Source organism: Sinocyclocheilus anshuiensis, unplaced genomic scaffold (genome assembly GCF_001515605.1).
Source record: "Sinocyclocheilus anshuiensis isolate Anshui unplaced genomic scaffold, SAMN03320099.WGS_v1.1 scaffold257, whole genome shotgun sequence".
Taxonomy (NCBI): Eukaryota; Metazoa; Chordata; class Actinopteri; order Cypriniformes; family Cyprinidae; genus Sinocyclocheilus; species Sinocyclocheilus anshuiensis.
Window position 1 is genome coordinate 416,433 of NW_015539889.1, and position 16,056 is coordinate 432,488.

Sequence of the window (16,056 nt, forward strand, 5' to 3'; positions counted from 1 at the left end):
CGTCTGAAAGAAGAAAGTCATATACACCTAGGATGCCTCGGGGGTGATTTGTGGGTGAACTAACCCTTATTCTGCATGATATTTTAGATCCCTTAATCCACCCCATACCTAAACTTAACAACTAGTGGCCCAAAGTGGCGGAAACGCAGGGGAGAGATCAAAACAAAACAACGGTCGAGAATTAGAAGTACAAAATGAGGATTTGTAAAGAAGAATGTCAGAGGCTTTCGATATAAGCCAAGAGGAGACTGGTTTTCCTTTGATCCTGTAAACAAACGTTGGTTTTCACAAGACTCACCGGTGCATGCGCAACGCTGACCTCATACATCATGCTCCCGGAACTGCTTCGGTGTACAACTGTTGGCGCAAGCAACATTAAAGTGCTTATTACGTTTTGTATATGGATAGTTTTCTTACAAAAACACATCAATTCGCTACAGAAGGCCTTTGTTCACCCCCCGAGCCATGTGAGACACTTTTTTATTAATGGATGGGTGATTTTTATTTAAGTTCTTTTGGACTGAAGCAATGCAACACCCACTGAGTGGCATTAAAAAGCTTGAAAGATCAAAGACAATTTTTAATATCACTCCGATTGGATTCGTCTGAAAGAAGAAAGTCATATACACCTAGGATGCCTCGGGGGTGATTTGTGGGTGAACTAACCCTTATTCTGCATGATATTTTAGATCCCTTAATCCACCCCATACCTAAACTTAACAACTACGTTACTTTACTGAGGGAAAACTCTTAGTTAATAGTGAATATGTGTTCCCTATTCTAAAGTGTTACCAAAAGTTCTTTAAAATATCTACTTTTGTGTTTCTCAAAACAAAAAATGCATACAGATTTGGAACAACATGAGGGTGAGTGAATGATTTTCCCAGAATTGCACAAAGCTTGGAATCAATAACATTTCAACACCTATCAACTGTCTTAAAGTGACGGGTGAATATTTGACAGTTAAAGAGAGAGATTGTAACTTAACTAAATATATTGTTTTCATCATTTTATTCTGCAGATCTACAAAGATATCTGGCCAAACATGCTATTCATTGATTGCTGAGGGTATCCAGAGCTTAAGCCCCAGAGAAGTTATCTGTGGTCCTGACAGACCGCAGACATGACCTGACAGTTAGGCCCAATCCCAATTCTATTTTATACCCCTTTCCCTTCTCCTACCCCTTCGCCTACCCCTTCCCCTTGTCCCTTGAAACAGAGTGTCAAGGGGTAGGGGTGAAAATATTCCCCTAAGAATTGGGCTATCGTGCAGTCTATAATGATATGCTGTTAGTTAGCAAATATTAGCGATTTTTTGCAAACATTTCTTTGAGTAACATGACCGTAAATATGAACTCACGATTGAATGTAACATAAAACAAATTATGACTTTTCTACCCCTCCAACCAAAAGAGAATTGAGACACCCCTACCCCTTCACATGAACGCGCAAAACGGAGGGGTAGGGGAAAGAGCAAGGGCTAAGGGGTAGAACTGGGATTGGGCCTTAATTATCACCCATGGAATGACGTCACAAGCGTTAATACTGGGGTGTGAAATTAGTCAGTACAGTGTCTTCTAGTGTTTAGAACCCAATTTCACATTTTTTGTTCCTAAAATGACTAAATCCATTAGATTCATGGCTAATCAATCGTTATGTGGAAATGTAACACTTAAACACATCTGTTTTAGCTGGACATTGCTACCTATAGGAATGGTAAGAATAATGAAAATCAATGTAAAGAAATAAAAGATCAGTCAAAAATAGCTTACTGTTTAATATGATATTGTATTTCATCAACAGTGCACTGCCATATGGAGTAAAAACAAAGTACTGGATGATGTCGCCACTGGGTCATGCAAGAAAAACCTTCATTTACATTTTTCCCTCTTTCTTTGTACTGTAACTACATAGTAGTTGGTTTTCTAGGTATATGTGGTGTTCAGTTAAGACGGAGAACAAATATACTCCACGTTATGATGCAACACACATCTTTACTACATCGCTCAGCGTGACAGTTATGACACAGGATATGACTGACGCTGGGAGCTCTGGGCTCTTTTCAAACGACACATACTGAATTCAGAAACAGACGGTACAGCAATGAACACACTAGATTTTACTTGCTATTGTAGACAATGTAGGAAAGTATTGATTATTGAAATTTGATGCATTTTGTCATTGCAAATACCGTTATTCTGCAAAACCTTGCATCCAATCCATGTAAAATCAGCTATTGTTCTGTTTGTAGCACTAAAAAATTACGGGTCACGAGTTTCCTCAGGAATTTCAAATAAGTTAGCAGTTTTTGATTTATGATTTAACAATTTAAAATATAAGTTCAAATAAGATGCATAATTTTATAACTGATTCTCCTTATATAGCAACCTTTTAGCAACTTATGCTTTAAAAACACATCTTTATTTTTTGCAAATTTCGCATTTGAGGTTTGACTGTGTATAATGTATGTTGTAGAACAAACATACATGTCTAAATTATATCGTTTGCTCTCATTATTATTATTACTTTTTATTTCTTATTTCATAATGCAAAAAAAAACAAAAATGCTATTCAAATAACCCATTCGAAATTGCAACAGAAAACTATGCCGAGGTCTACCTACAAATGGACGTCATGACTGAACAGCTCTATTATCATGGCATAGTAAGTGTCTACAGCATTCCTATATAATTTAAATTTTTAACAATAATACCTCATTTCGTTTGCAAATACATACATATTCATAGACGTATTGGATTTTTTTTTTCTGGTTGGTTGAACAGCTATAAATAGTTGAGTATATATATGAAAAAAAAAACATGAAATCATTCAATATGACAATATTATAGCTGCAGGTTTGATTTCTGCTGATGAAACCATGCTACAGTCTAGCTTTGAAAGATTGTGCATACGGGTCAACCGTGTCCTGACACCAGAACATTTACATTACATTAATATGCATTCGTGTTTCTTACATCCAACACAATATGATGGCTGAAGTTGTGTGAGCAGAATAGAATTCGTTTAAAATAAGATGCTCTTTGAATCACAATGGTTTCTTTTTCCATCCCCAATATTTTTGAAGGCTAGCACTCTGTGTGCTTCATTTCACAGATCCAATTAATTATTCATGCACTGCAAAAATGAAGTTGTGATACCTGTCTGGGAAGAAGAGCTATATATTCTCGAAATAGTACATCCAGAGCATCTGTTTATGGGCAGCAACAGTGGAACAGAGGATGGTGATAGACATTAGGATATTAATGAACGTGATTCTTGAAATTGTGCAAAATACATTATCCTAATTCTATAGACAGATGAAGCACTTTCAAATAAGGATATGAAAGAAGCAAGACTGATAGAACTATTCATAAAGGAAAACACAAACAATCAAATGTCTTTTTCTGACATTCGAAAATAGTTTCCCCCACACGGTCTACTGACAAAATAATTTTCTTGGAAGTGATGGAATTGACATTATGAACAGAAATATATGCCATTTAGTTATACACTGTATTATTATTAGTCGACACAGCAATCTGAAGACACATGAATGTACAGTGGCCTCAAAACATATTTGGACACTTAAGTCACACTTAAAAATGTGTGAATGTCATTCTGTTAGAAAACAAAATAAGGGACATCAGCAAATGAAGAATGCGGAACCTTTTCTCAGTACAAATTTCACATTTCTGGGACTTTTTTGCAATCACTTTTCACCATATGGTCTCAAGGTCATTTTTTGTTGTGTATATATTTAACTTCATTTAATTGAATTACTTAATTGAATTGAAATGTTTGATTATATCATACAGTTAACTGTTTTTTTTATTTAAACCAAACAGGCATCTTTTTGTGATGTGTTGTGCTTTGCTTGGTTCAGTTATTTTGTTACGTATTCCAATTACAATATATAAGTCTGACTTAAATGCCCAAATACTTTTCTGGGCCCACTGTATGCCTTTTCAAATATACTTTTAAGACAGGAATAACTGAATAATACAGTGACATTTGTAGCATGTACTTATCTCCATCTCATAGATATTGTCTTTAGTCACATTTAGGATATTACATATCAATATATGTGAGTAGTACCATAATTACGCTAAATAAATGTAATCTTCCTAAGATCATAAGCTTTATTTAAAGAAAAATAAATCTATATTTCAAAACACAAAACCTCAGTCTCTCAGTCAAAGCGTTCTTTGGCAGATCTGGGATGAACCAGTGTACCTGGTAGTTTGAGGGCCATTTTAAAGTGCGGTATTTGACACAACTATTCACATTAAGCTCTATTCTAAACTTTCGGTTTCAGGTAATGCTTTCGGAAATCTCTCTAAGCTCTTCAAGTTATTGTTTTCTATCCTTTCAAAATTGAGGAAAATGGCTTCCATCAAATATTCTTGGCTGTATGAAGTTGCAACATTTGACTTCTGATTCACCTTGCATGACGTATATAGCGATTATTCCTCATCATGGATTATCAGTGCTTGTCTGAACCATTGCTGTCTACATGTGCTAATTTGGCACAATCAACAAGTAGTTGCTAACTTTATATCGACTACATTAGAGGAAACTCTACGGACACAAGTATTCAACGACACTGAAAACTCGACTGCAGGACAAGATCTCAACGAATTTCCTTTAACAACTAAATCCCTGGAAGTCTGCATACTAAGGCTTGCTTTCAGACCAAATATCCTTTGATTTTGAGGGTACTGTGTCTGTACTGGTCACTTTGTTAGTGCTGACACTATCATTCAGGCTATTTCTGCCAAGTTCTACCTGGTGTCTGTTCAGTCACGCTGTTTGTTTGAACTCTTGTCAGGAACTGGCAGCTCTGAATCATACTGAAGGTCGTTCAGCTCTAACCTCCCTCCTCATTCTTCGCTCTCCTCCTCGTCTCCTTTAGTGCCCTTGCTCCAGCGCTGAAAACAGTGGACGGTGGACGCCAGGAAGAAGCTGGCCATGATGGCGGCCACTGAGACGGAGATGCCTGAGAAAATGATGATGAGGAAATCGGTGAGGGTGAGGGTGATCTGGCACTCCCGAAAACTGTCCTGGGAGAGCTGGCTGAGAGGCACGCGCCGTCCATCGGTGGGCAAAGAGCACTCCATACCCTCTATACCTGTATAAGCAGCACAAAAACAGTATAGCATAGCACAGTTTTTAGGTATATTAACCAAATATTTGTATTAAGATCATAATTACATGTGACTTTGTGAAAGACTCCACATTACAATGGTTAGATCAATGTATATAGTTTCGATCAAACAAACTATGGCATTTTTTTTAAAAATGAAAAATAGTTGCTTAAACAGATTTAGGTCTAAAAACCTTTGCGGTCTTCTTCTGACTGTACATTTTACTGCCTGGGCTTTTGGGTAATAGTCTGCATTAGAGTGTGGGGGTGGCAAATGGGCACACTGAGCTTCAAAAGGTGGCCCTTCTGATTCATAAAATGATAAAAGGGACACCTTATGGTTTCCAGGGTTGTGTGTTGTGATTGCCTTTTAAATATGTATAACTGTAATTTGAATTTCAATGTAAGATAGTTAATTAAAATAAACTGAAATTCAAATAAATGTATACAAACTTTTTATTAGAAAAGCAAGAGTTTAAATGTGGCTTAATGGCCTACTTTGAACGCCTTGAAAATATTAATACTTTTATTCAACAAAGATGTATTAAATTTATCAAAAGTGACAGTAAAGACATTTATAATGTAACAAAAGATTTATATTTTGAATAAATGCTGTTCCTTTCTACTCAAGGAAGAATCCTGAAAAGAAAAATGCATCACAGTTTCCACAAAAATATTAAGCAGGACAACTGTTATAATAATAATAAATGTTTCTTGAGCACCAAATCAGCATATTAGAATGATTTCTGAAGGATCATGTGATACTGAAGACTGGGGTAATGGCTGCTGAAAATTCAGCTTTGGCATCACAGGAATAAATTACATTTTAAAATATATTAAAATAGAAAACAGTTATTTTAAATTGTAATATATATTTTTTAAATTACAATTCAGTAAATTTTTTTTTTTGTATTCCAAAGCAATTTCCTGTGGGGTGTGAGCAATTGAATTCTAATTCACACTCATTGAACTGAAAGGGAGCCCATTCTTAAACTCTGAATTGTGTACAACCCTGATATATAGACATGGATATTGTCTGAATATCTCATATTTTAATAATGATATCACTAGACTAAATACACAACAGACAAAATAATGTTATGACATTAATAGTACAGATTTATTAGTTTACATCCAAGGACTGGACAATTGTACTGTATGGCCATTCAGATCAGATTCATCTGACACAAATGGAATCTCTGGACTTGTTTCAAGAACTTTTTGAATATTTTTATATGGAAACGAAATGGCAGAGGGCTTATGAGATAGCCTAAAATAGCTCTCATGTTTATTTATGTCACTATTTGACCAGGACAGGAGTCAGATTGTCAGCGCTCACTCATTTAAAACAACACACACACAAATATACACTCTCAGTATGGTCCCGCTGATTTACTGCTGCGTGTTAATGAGACTGAATCAAGAGCATATAAGAATTGGGCACGTCAACTGCACATAATCATGAAATCCACAGAGAGGAATATCCGTCAACAGCTTTCAGCTGCACAGAGAAATATAATCAACTCTTATTATATAAATGTAAATTATATATTTGTGTATGTGAGTAGATGTTAATAATAGTGTGATTAGAGTTTACATGGAGGAATCTAACAGAGAAAAAAGCATCTTCATCGAATGAACGGAAAATAAAAAAAATAAGAAAGACAAGTAAATGAGCTCTGAAGATGATATCAAGGCAGGCTTGTTTTCTTCTATGGCTGATTGCTTAGACGCCAGAAATAAAACAGCAGGAGCATGTCATGAGATTCAAAGATGATAAAACAAGCAATGGGCTTTTCGCTCGTTTCTCTCTCGCGCAGTCAGAACGTGCAGTCTCACAGAAGAATGGGATTGATGACATGTTCGCTCTCATTGCTTTTAACAGCCAGGTCGCACTGATGCACTGGAGTGTGAGGCTCTGTGTGGGAGATGTAACTATATCCAGAGCAAACTCACAGTCTTGTGTGGGATATCGGCACAACGGCAGAAGTGTGAATCTAGCTTCTCTCATTTTCACTTGCTCTGTACTGTAAAACACTGCAAGCATTTTATATGGTTTAACTAATATTTTACAGTAAATTACTATTTTCAAAATTTGACTATGAATTCAGTGCACACAAGGTCATATTCACTCATAAGATAACATGTTACAATAGGGGAATAACATAAGCACTTGCATTTAATTTCTAAAATGATGTATAATCTAAAACATTTAATAAATAATTATAGGTTTACATTTACATTTAGTCATTTTGCAGATGCTTTTATCCAAAGCGACTTACAATTTGGGGATACATAAAGCGATTCTTCTTAAAGAGGCAAACAGATACAGGAAGTGCTTGTAATACCTAGATGTATTATTGTAATATCTAGAAAAGTTTCTAGACATTGTTCAAATAAGTACAAGCTAGAAAGAGAAGGAATAAATAAAGAGAGAGAAATTATTTTTTTTTTTTTATAATGATGATGATGAAGTCAAGTAGCTTCGAAAGAGATGAGTTTTCAGCTGTCGCTTGAAAATTGTCAGGGATTCAGCATTCCGGATAGGGGTGGGAAGATCGTTCCACCAGCCAGGAATGGTGAACGAGAATGTTCTGGAAAGTGATTTTGAGCCTCTCTGTGATGGTACCACGAGGCGTCGCTCACTAGCGGATCTCAGATCTATAGCAGGCCAATTCCTCAAATCGAAACTACAGTTCGCACTTAAACGCAGGAAGGGAGCAATTAAATTACACGCGCTCCTTCTTTGCCGAGAACAATTATTATAATTCCCAGTTTTAACGGTAATATTTTACAGTACAATACTATATTCAGAAATGTACAGTGAAATCAGTTCAACAATTTGGTGGAATACACATACAGTGTGACTGTAAGACTTTGCACTTTATACTTTATTTTAAAATTGAATTAATCAACTGCAAGGCCTTATGGGAATGCTCCCATATATGTGATCCTACACTAAAAAATAAAAAAAAGTTTGGTGGTGAAAAATTTCTATTTTTATAGTGTCAATAGTATATTCTTGTAAAATATACTCCAATGATCTCTGTATTATTTACAAATTCAGGACAAAAAATACAGTGCACTATGAAATAACATCTGTTTTTGAATTTACAGTACATTTCTGAATATAATACAGTATTTTATAGTAAAAATATCACAGTTCATTCTTCATTTTTAATTCATAAATTAATTATTTTGGATTTTTTAATTAATCATTTAAAATAAATGTTAATGAATAAACAATGAAGATCTAGCTGTGATACTTTATAATAAAATACTATATTCATACTTTTACAGCAAAATGCATGCTAGTCATGACCATGAAAGGTCATTTTCACTCATAACAAAACATAAAAAATGAAATAACAGGATCGTATAGCATGGTGGGATCCCACAATGATCAGCAGTTGTTTTGTTTTTGAATGTCTTTTGTTTTTTTTTTAACCCACATTTATCCATGTGGGCCAAATGATGAAGGATTTGCTGACTGTCACAAATGAGAGTTTAACAGGAGTTTACCATAATAGTACTGAAATTAATTCCATCTAAATGAGATACTGTGATTTTACAATATATACCAGTATGATAAGTAGTAGCCAGTAATATGCTGTCACATTCACAGTCAGATGTTTTACAGTGTGCATTAAACTGACGTGTAATTTCATTTATAAGGATTTGATGCAACAATTAAAGACTATGGAGACTTTTTAATTATGGGTTGTCACAGTCACGGCCTCAGTCTCAGTCCTGACACCAGCCAGCCTTGTGCTTTTATTATGCACTGAAAATCATGTTAGTTTCTTGCAACTCAGTCCAGAGGAAATGTTCACAAATTACCAGTTGAAAAAAAGAGGCACGCTGGCTGGTAATCATGGACAGTAAACTGATACACTCTGAAGACCTTGAGGTTGTCAGGATGTTAGTCACAGAACAATATTAGTCTGATATCTGCTCTTGTGGCATTAGTCACTAGTCCTCCATGACAGCCACGACTATTCCTGACCTGTCTCTCTCACAAACATGATGCCTAACGTGCCATCTGTCCTTTACAATAGGGCACCATCGTCACAGGTCATGAGATTAGCAACTTTTGCGGAGCTGTTGACAGATATTTAGCAGGAAACATTACAATGTTATTATTTCCACAGAAATTGGAGTGTATTTTTGTGTAAAATGACTAGCTTCCAAGATAAACACATTTATAATTTCCTGCAGGCATCAGGCATAAAATGTTGATATGATTAACTCACAGGTGGAAGTACCGGGGGAAGCCGAGCTCAGAGCAGGTGGGTGGATGTTACTGGAGCCAAATGTAATGATAAACCTCAAACACTGGAGTGCTGCGTAGTTAATGTTTTAGCTTATTAAAATGCAATACACAAAATATACATAGTTCTATGTCTAAATATAAATATATATTTTTCTTAGTTTTTTTCCAAGTAATCACCTTAAAATAATTATATATATGTCCCCAGTGACCTCACAGCATTTAGTAATAGTCTGCATTGATTTTCACGTCCGATTCAAGAGCAAGTCTGAAATGTGAGCTTGGAGAAGTCCATATGTGTCTTAGTGCCAGGATAACTTGCTGGAGGATGAAGGAGATAAATGGCCTGTATTTATATAGCTTCGTCACACACTCATCGCTCTGCTAACTTCAGACAGTGGCCACTGGCACTTTAAGAGGCCATTCTCTCTGATCATGTGACCCCCACCTGACTCTTCAAGTTGATTAATGTTGCTTAAGACTTCACATATACCTGCTCAATATGTCATTTTTGTTCTATTTTCACCCTTAGGAGATGGAGAGTGAGAGAGATTAGGAGATTCAGAGAGAGAGAGAGAAATTAATTAATACTGTGTGGCAGGAAATATTCTTGACCTCAGCGCATTGTGACCTGGTTACAGTTTGTAAATGATTTATTTCTGTCACAGGTTACTGTACTTGAACGGGTGGCCTGGGCAGCCTGCTACATTTCGTGAAAATGAGGTTTCTGAAATTTCAATCATATTTATGTGTCCTTGGGTGCACTCCATGTGCCACGGTTCAAGGAGATTTTAAACACTGTTTGAGATTTATATATTGTGTTGATGGAGGACAAAAACCAGACAAAAGCATCATGTCCTGAAGAGCCTGTGGAAATGTCCAATGTTTGTTTTCCGAATACAAAGTTAAATTTCAAGTTTATTTAAAGAACTGCTCTACTAAGGATGTTCTGATTGATACTGAGGTGTCAGTATGTTCCCCTACCATAAAAAAGTAAGCTGAAAAGGAAAAGTGGAGCAGCTAATATTATTCAGAGCTCTTAAAGGAGAGTGTTTGATTTTTATAACATTTAAAGAGAAAGAATGAGTCAGAACATTTTAAAGGCAAAGCGATTAAAATGTAAAATACTACATGCTGTTTTTACAGAATTAGATCAAATATAAATATATAAAAGGTTTATAAATTTTATAATAGTAGTATATTGTTAAATTATTATTAAATTGCAAAATATTTAATATAATTTTCTTAAAATTAAATGTTTGCTTAGCTTGTTGACATTCACAAATGGCAAAAATATGCAATGAAAAATGTTTTATTTAATAATACTGTGCACTACTAATCCAAAGTTTGGGTTTTAATGTTATTAAAAGGGACTCTTCTATTTATTTGAAAATACAGTAAAAGTGTCACATAATCCCTTAGAAATCCTTTTAATATGGTGATTTGCTGCTCAAGAAACATGTTTGATTTTTATCAGTGTTGTGCTGTTTAATATTTTTGTGGAAACCGTGATATTTTTCTGTATTATTTGATGAATAGAAACTTCATTATAAATGTATTAACTGTCACTTTTGATCAATTTAATGCATCCTTACCTAGAACGGTAATTTACATTATTATATTACAGCAAGTACTACACAAGTCAAAGCAACTAGTAAGATGAAAGTATATATCCACAAATATTTTTTATGATAGCGGAGGGGAAATATTTAAGATTATATATTTAATATATTATAATATTTAAGAAGAAGATAATACTATTTTAATAAATGTGATCCATAAAACTTAGTATTTAAAAGTATGAAACTTGCAAAATGGAATGTTTACTTTGTTCATCCTGCCACAGATCAATGGCTTGTTAGAGGAGCTATAAAACATAAATCTGTGACAAAAATGACATTTGTTACAAAATTTTACTTCAGGTACACGTTAACACTGCAAACCGTGTAAAATAGACTATGTCTTTTCACACAATGGGCTGTGAAAGCAGAGCTGTGAACACTCGCTCGCTCGCTTTTAATGAGAAAATCTGAGACAAGCTGTGCCTAGACGGTGTCAGGCTCTCTCTCGTGAGTGTTAAAAGACAGTCTTCTGTCTAACATGCGTTCGGGATAGCTGAGATTAATCACGCAGATTTTCTCTGACCTTTCAACCTAAATACATTTTTGCTACAGGGAGTAAGCCTGATTCTGTCAGTTTTAACATTTAATATGACCCTGTTATACACCTGAGCGATGCTGCTTCAAATATGATAATGCGCCACATTCAATTGTCAGTACAGCAGGCCTTAATGAGCCACATAGAATACCACACTGTTATCCTTTCTAAAGGACTTCTGGAGGGCCAAAATTGTTTCTTTCTTATTTTATCCATATTTTACTCTCCAAATCCACGTCTTATTGTCAATCATGAATTAGAGGATGAGTGTCACCTTCTCTGAAGCTTGAAAAATCATTAAAAAAAAAGTAGACTTCAGCTTTGTTGTAGGCTGGTTGATTTCCAATAACTTAATACACTTCTGTTAAAAAGTTTGGAAAGAAATTAATACTTTTATTTAGTAAGGACACATTAAATAATTTGAAAGTGACAGTAAAGACATTTATAATATTACAAAAGACTTCCACTTCAAACTAATGCTTTTGAAACTTCGATTCATTAAAGTATCCTGAAAACGTCTCAGGTTACGTATGTAACCATAGTTCCTCGAAAGAACGAGACGCTGCGTCGGAAAACGCTAGGGGAACGCCCTTCAGCGTGACGGATCGAGTTCCTGAAGAGGAACATATATATATGTATCATGGTTTCCACAAAACAAATTAAGCAGCACAACTGTTTTCAACATTTATAATAAAAAATAAATGTTTCTTGAGCACCAAATCAGCGTACTAGAATGATTTCTGAAGGATCGTGTGACACTAAAGAGTGAAGACACAGCTTGGCCATAACAGAAATAAATTACATTTTCAAAAAGAATTCAACATTTAACTGTTTTCTATTGTAATATTTCACAATATTACTGTTTTGACTGTATTTTCAATTAAATTAATGCAGTCTTTGTGAGCACAAGAGACTTTTGTGATATCATAATACTAATCACGTCACCTCAAATGTATCACTGTTATTTTTAATTAAACGCTACATGCAATATATATTAATTATATATATATCTGTATATCCACACTGAAATTCCTGAATTCATTGTCATTTACTTCTCCCCCATCTAGTGAACTATGCAGCATTCAGTATATGTTAGGAATAGTGACGAGCAAGTGATTCGAATCGGCCAAGGTGTCGTCAAGGTGATGTTGGCACTTGATGGATTACATTCAAAATTAGCGTCTGGTAAGAGGAATGAATGCTCCGGTGTAACACACTGTCTTGCCAGTGATTGATTTACCTGGCCGACGTGAGCCTGATATTGGAGTCTGGCATCGTTCCCATCTCTAACTCTATTCAGGCCATTGACTGTAGACGCATGAATAGCCGGTGTGCATTTTGGCGTATTGACAACCTTGCCTGACCTCAGCTTAACTCTAGCTTTGCTCTCTACCTGGTAATACACCGCACAGATACTCAAGGGCTCTCTTTGAGAGTACAAGTATGAGCTGTTTGATTGAGCTCTGAAAATGGTGCTGTTTTGCATGTATTTGCATTTAAACACAAAATCAGTGTAAAAGATGGAGCCCACAGAAAGGTCAAGGGGAGGTAGAGAATTAGCAAGCGAGAGAGACTTCTATTATAGTAAAGAAGCTCTCGGTCCTGTGTCAGCAAAGCCGCGCGTGACTCATTCTAATCAGGATGGGTTTCCCTCATACGGGGGTTTGGTGACGTCACAGACACATGGGATTGCTCTCAGTGGTGCGCTTAGACATACTCTGGATGCCATTTGTGGACCATACGGTAGATTATTTTAAGCATACAAAAAATACACGCTATCGCACTTACAGAAACATGCCAGCAGCCACACAGCAGACAGGAGTGGGAGCAGAACATACCGCATGCATTTGAAAACACAACTATGTGTTGAGGATTTATTTGATCTCTATTATATAATGAGTATATATGCAGAAAATACAGCATGCCAGTCGATATACAGGCTTGGACATGTCAGATGGTGGAAATTAATTCAATTACAATGTCTTTTTGTTTGTTTGATTTTTGGCCTATTTATGTCCACCTATTTAGTTAGGTCACATTTTGATCTTGCTGGGTCATATTTTGATTTTGATTTGATGTGATAAATGACTAGACAGTTTAGTATAGACTAGACTTGATAGAAATCTGACAAAAATTGAAGTCATATGAGTCTTTTATTCAAGAGGTTTGTTATACACATTGAGTGTGAACCAATAAGCCTTGGGTCATGGGTTCAATTCCCAGGGAACATACTAACATAATGTTTAACTTGACTAAACTGTATGTTGCTTTGAAGAAAAGCAACATACATACGCCCAAAAGACATAGGTTTAATGACATGTTCATCTAAAGCTAAGGTCAGTTCATAAGGTTTCGGATAACACGCCTTGGGAGGAAAGAGCTTCTTGTAAATCAGTTAAAACGAGTCCCTTCGGGCTCCTGTTATGCTGAGCAGGGCAGTCTGAGGTCACAGGTGATGTCTTAACCATGAGCTGTGATGACAGTGGTGGATCATGTTTACACTTGTTCCCCTCATAAAAGATTCATAGCAGAGGCTGCTGGTAGACTGCGAATGTCCACTGAGCACATCCTCCCCTGAGGACACTTTGTGAGTCAAGTTATTTTCCTAAAATCATTCTCATGTTTCACAAAATTTTCACAGGGAACTGAAGTTCTCACAACCAATAAAAGCAAACAAAGATTCCTGAGATGGGGGAGAATGTGGTTAACTATGCCACTTTTTACGTCAAGGAGAAATGTGAATAAATATATTGTTACATAATATTAATGAAAAAATATTAATAAGGAATATAATAATAAATACTATTATTATTATTATTATTATTATATGCCATATATACCTGGATATTTACTTGTCATGCTGAAAATTAATTTTGACATGCAAAAAAAAAAAAAAATGCGAAGTTTGTATTTCTTCAAACTTCTTACCCCACTATTTCACTTTGCTGATCATTAAAGATATTACTTCATTTTCATGTTGATTTTATTAAAAAGGCACTTTATACCTATACATATAGTAAAAAAAAAAAAAAAAAGTTCAAGGTGAGTGGATAACACCTGCTCGCTTTTTGATTGGATTCACCATATATTTATTTATCCATCTGGTAAAAGACACCCCTAGTGACTAGCTCTTTGCCTTCATCCACCTGACATAGTTCAAAGGTCACACAGAAAAGGGTCAATCCATCCATTATATCATTACATCAGCCATTATCCAGTGCAGCCCACTCTGCCAGGTTGCCTAGTCTGTGCTCAGGGCGTATGATCACATGGGCACATGGGAAATCAAAATGTGTGAAAGCGAGCACCAGCACAAACAAGCACAGAAGCAAGTCTGCACTGGCTACACACCAGCCACGTTAAATGCAGAATAAATGACTTCAATAATAGCAGAGTCATCTATCTGTCTCTATCTATCTGTCTATATAGATGATAATTACATTTTTAATATTATGTAATATATATATATATTTTTTTTTTAATACAATTTTTTGTATTAAAAGTATATATATATTTGGGCTGTCGTTTTAGTGCGTTAATTTAATTAGTCACAGAAAAATAATGTGATTAAAATATTTTAATGCAATCAACGCACCCACCCCGCCCCCAGACCTGTATGTCATCTTACCAGTCCCTCCATGATTTTTGCTATCAAAATTACTGATTTTGTGGTGGTAATTTCCAAATATTTGCGATGAAATTTTTTTTTATAATTATGATAGCACATTTACCATATATTAAGCATTATGTTAGATGCACAATAGTCATACATGACACAAAGAACAAACTCCTGGGCCTGGGGTAGAGCTCAAGGCTTGGAATCAGGAATAGATTCCTTTAAGGGAATACGACCAAGAGCCTAGAATCATACTAGTCCTTGGCCTGTCACACAGGGGCTACCGCATGCTCTGCATATGCTGAAGGATCTGTCTCAACAGACCCCTAGTAGCAACACCCTGTTAAAAGTGGATATCCGGAGGATACAAGGTGGAGTGGTGCCCAACTTGGAACTGGGGCTTAACCAGCTCAAGAAAGGGCACGAAGCTGCCGCACGAAGCCCTCACCATACAGGATTTTAGAAAGAACGCAAAGTACTAGCGTGCGAACTTACCACAGTGTGGATTTTAGAAAGTGTACAAAGACTTCACGTGCACACTTACCATAACATGGATTTAAAAATACTGTTCTAAGGGGCCCTCGTGGCACTCTGAAAGAGCAGCCCATAGATGGAAATGGTGCATTCCAAAACATTATGTTTGAGAAGTCATCCACTCGATCTAAGGTATAATGCTGGAGTGGCTAGCAGTAAATCTCTAGCTGAGGGAGCAAACACCCAGCTCTCAATCGAGAGGGGGCTCGACCTACAACATGTTCCAATGCTGGAACAGCTAGCACTTACTTAGCTGAGGGAGCAACACACCCAGTTCTCAATCGAGAGGGGGGCTCGACCTGCAGCATGTTCCAATGCTGGAACAGCTAGCAGTAA

The 16,056-nt window shown here is 36.0% G+C and overlaps 1 protein-coding gene across 1 annotated transcript in view; it reads right to left on the reverse strand.

The window, feature by feature from the left end:
* Window positions 1-3,805: 3,805 nt before the first annotated feature.
* LOC107685631 (leucine-rich repeat-containing protein 38-like) overlaps window positions 3,806-16,056 on the reverse strand; it is a 27,622-nt gene continuing 15,371 nt past the window's right edge. The window contains exon 2 of the mRNA XM_016482281.1: window positions 3,806-5,128. Within this exon, the coding sequence (XP_016337767.1) occupies window positions 4,881-5,128 (248 nt within the window). The 3' untranslated portion in view covers window positions 3,806-4,880. The remainder of the gene's footprint in view (window positions 5,129-16,056) is intronic.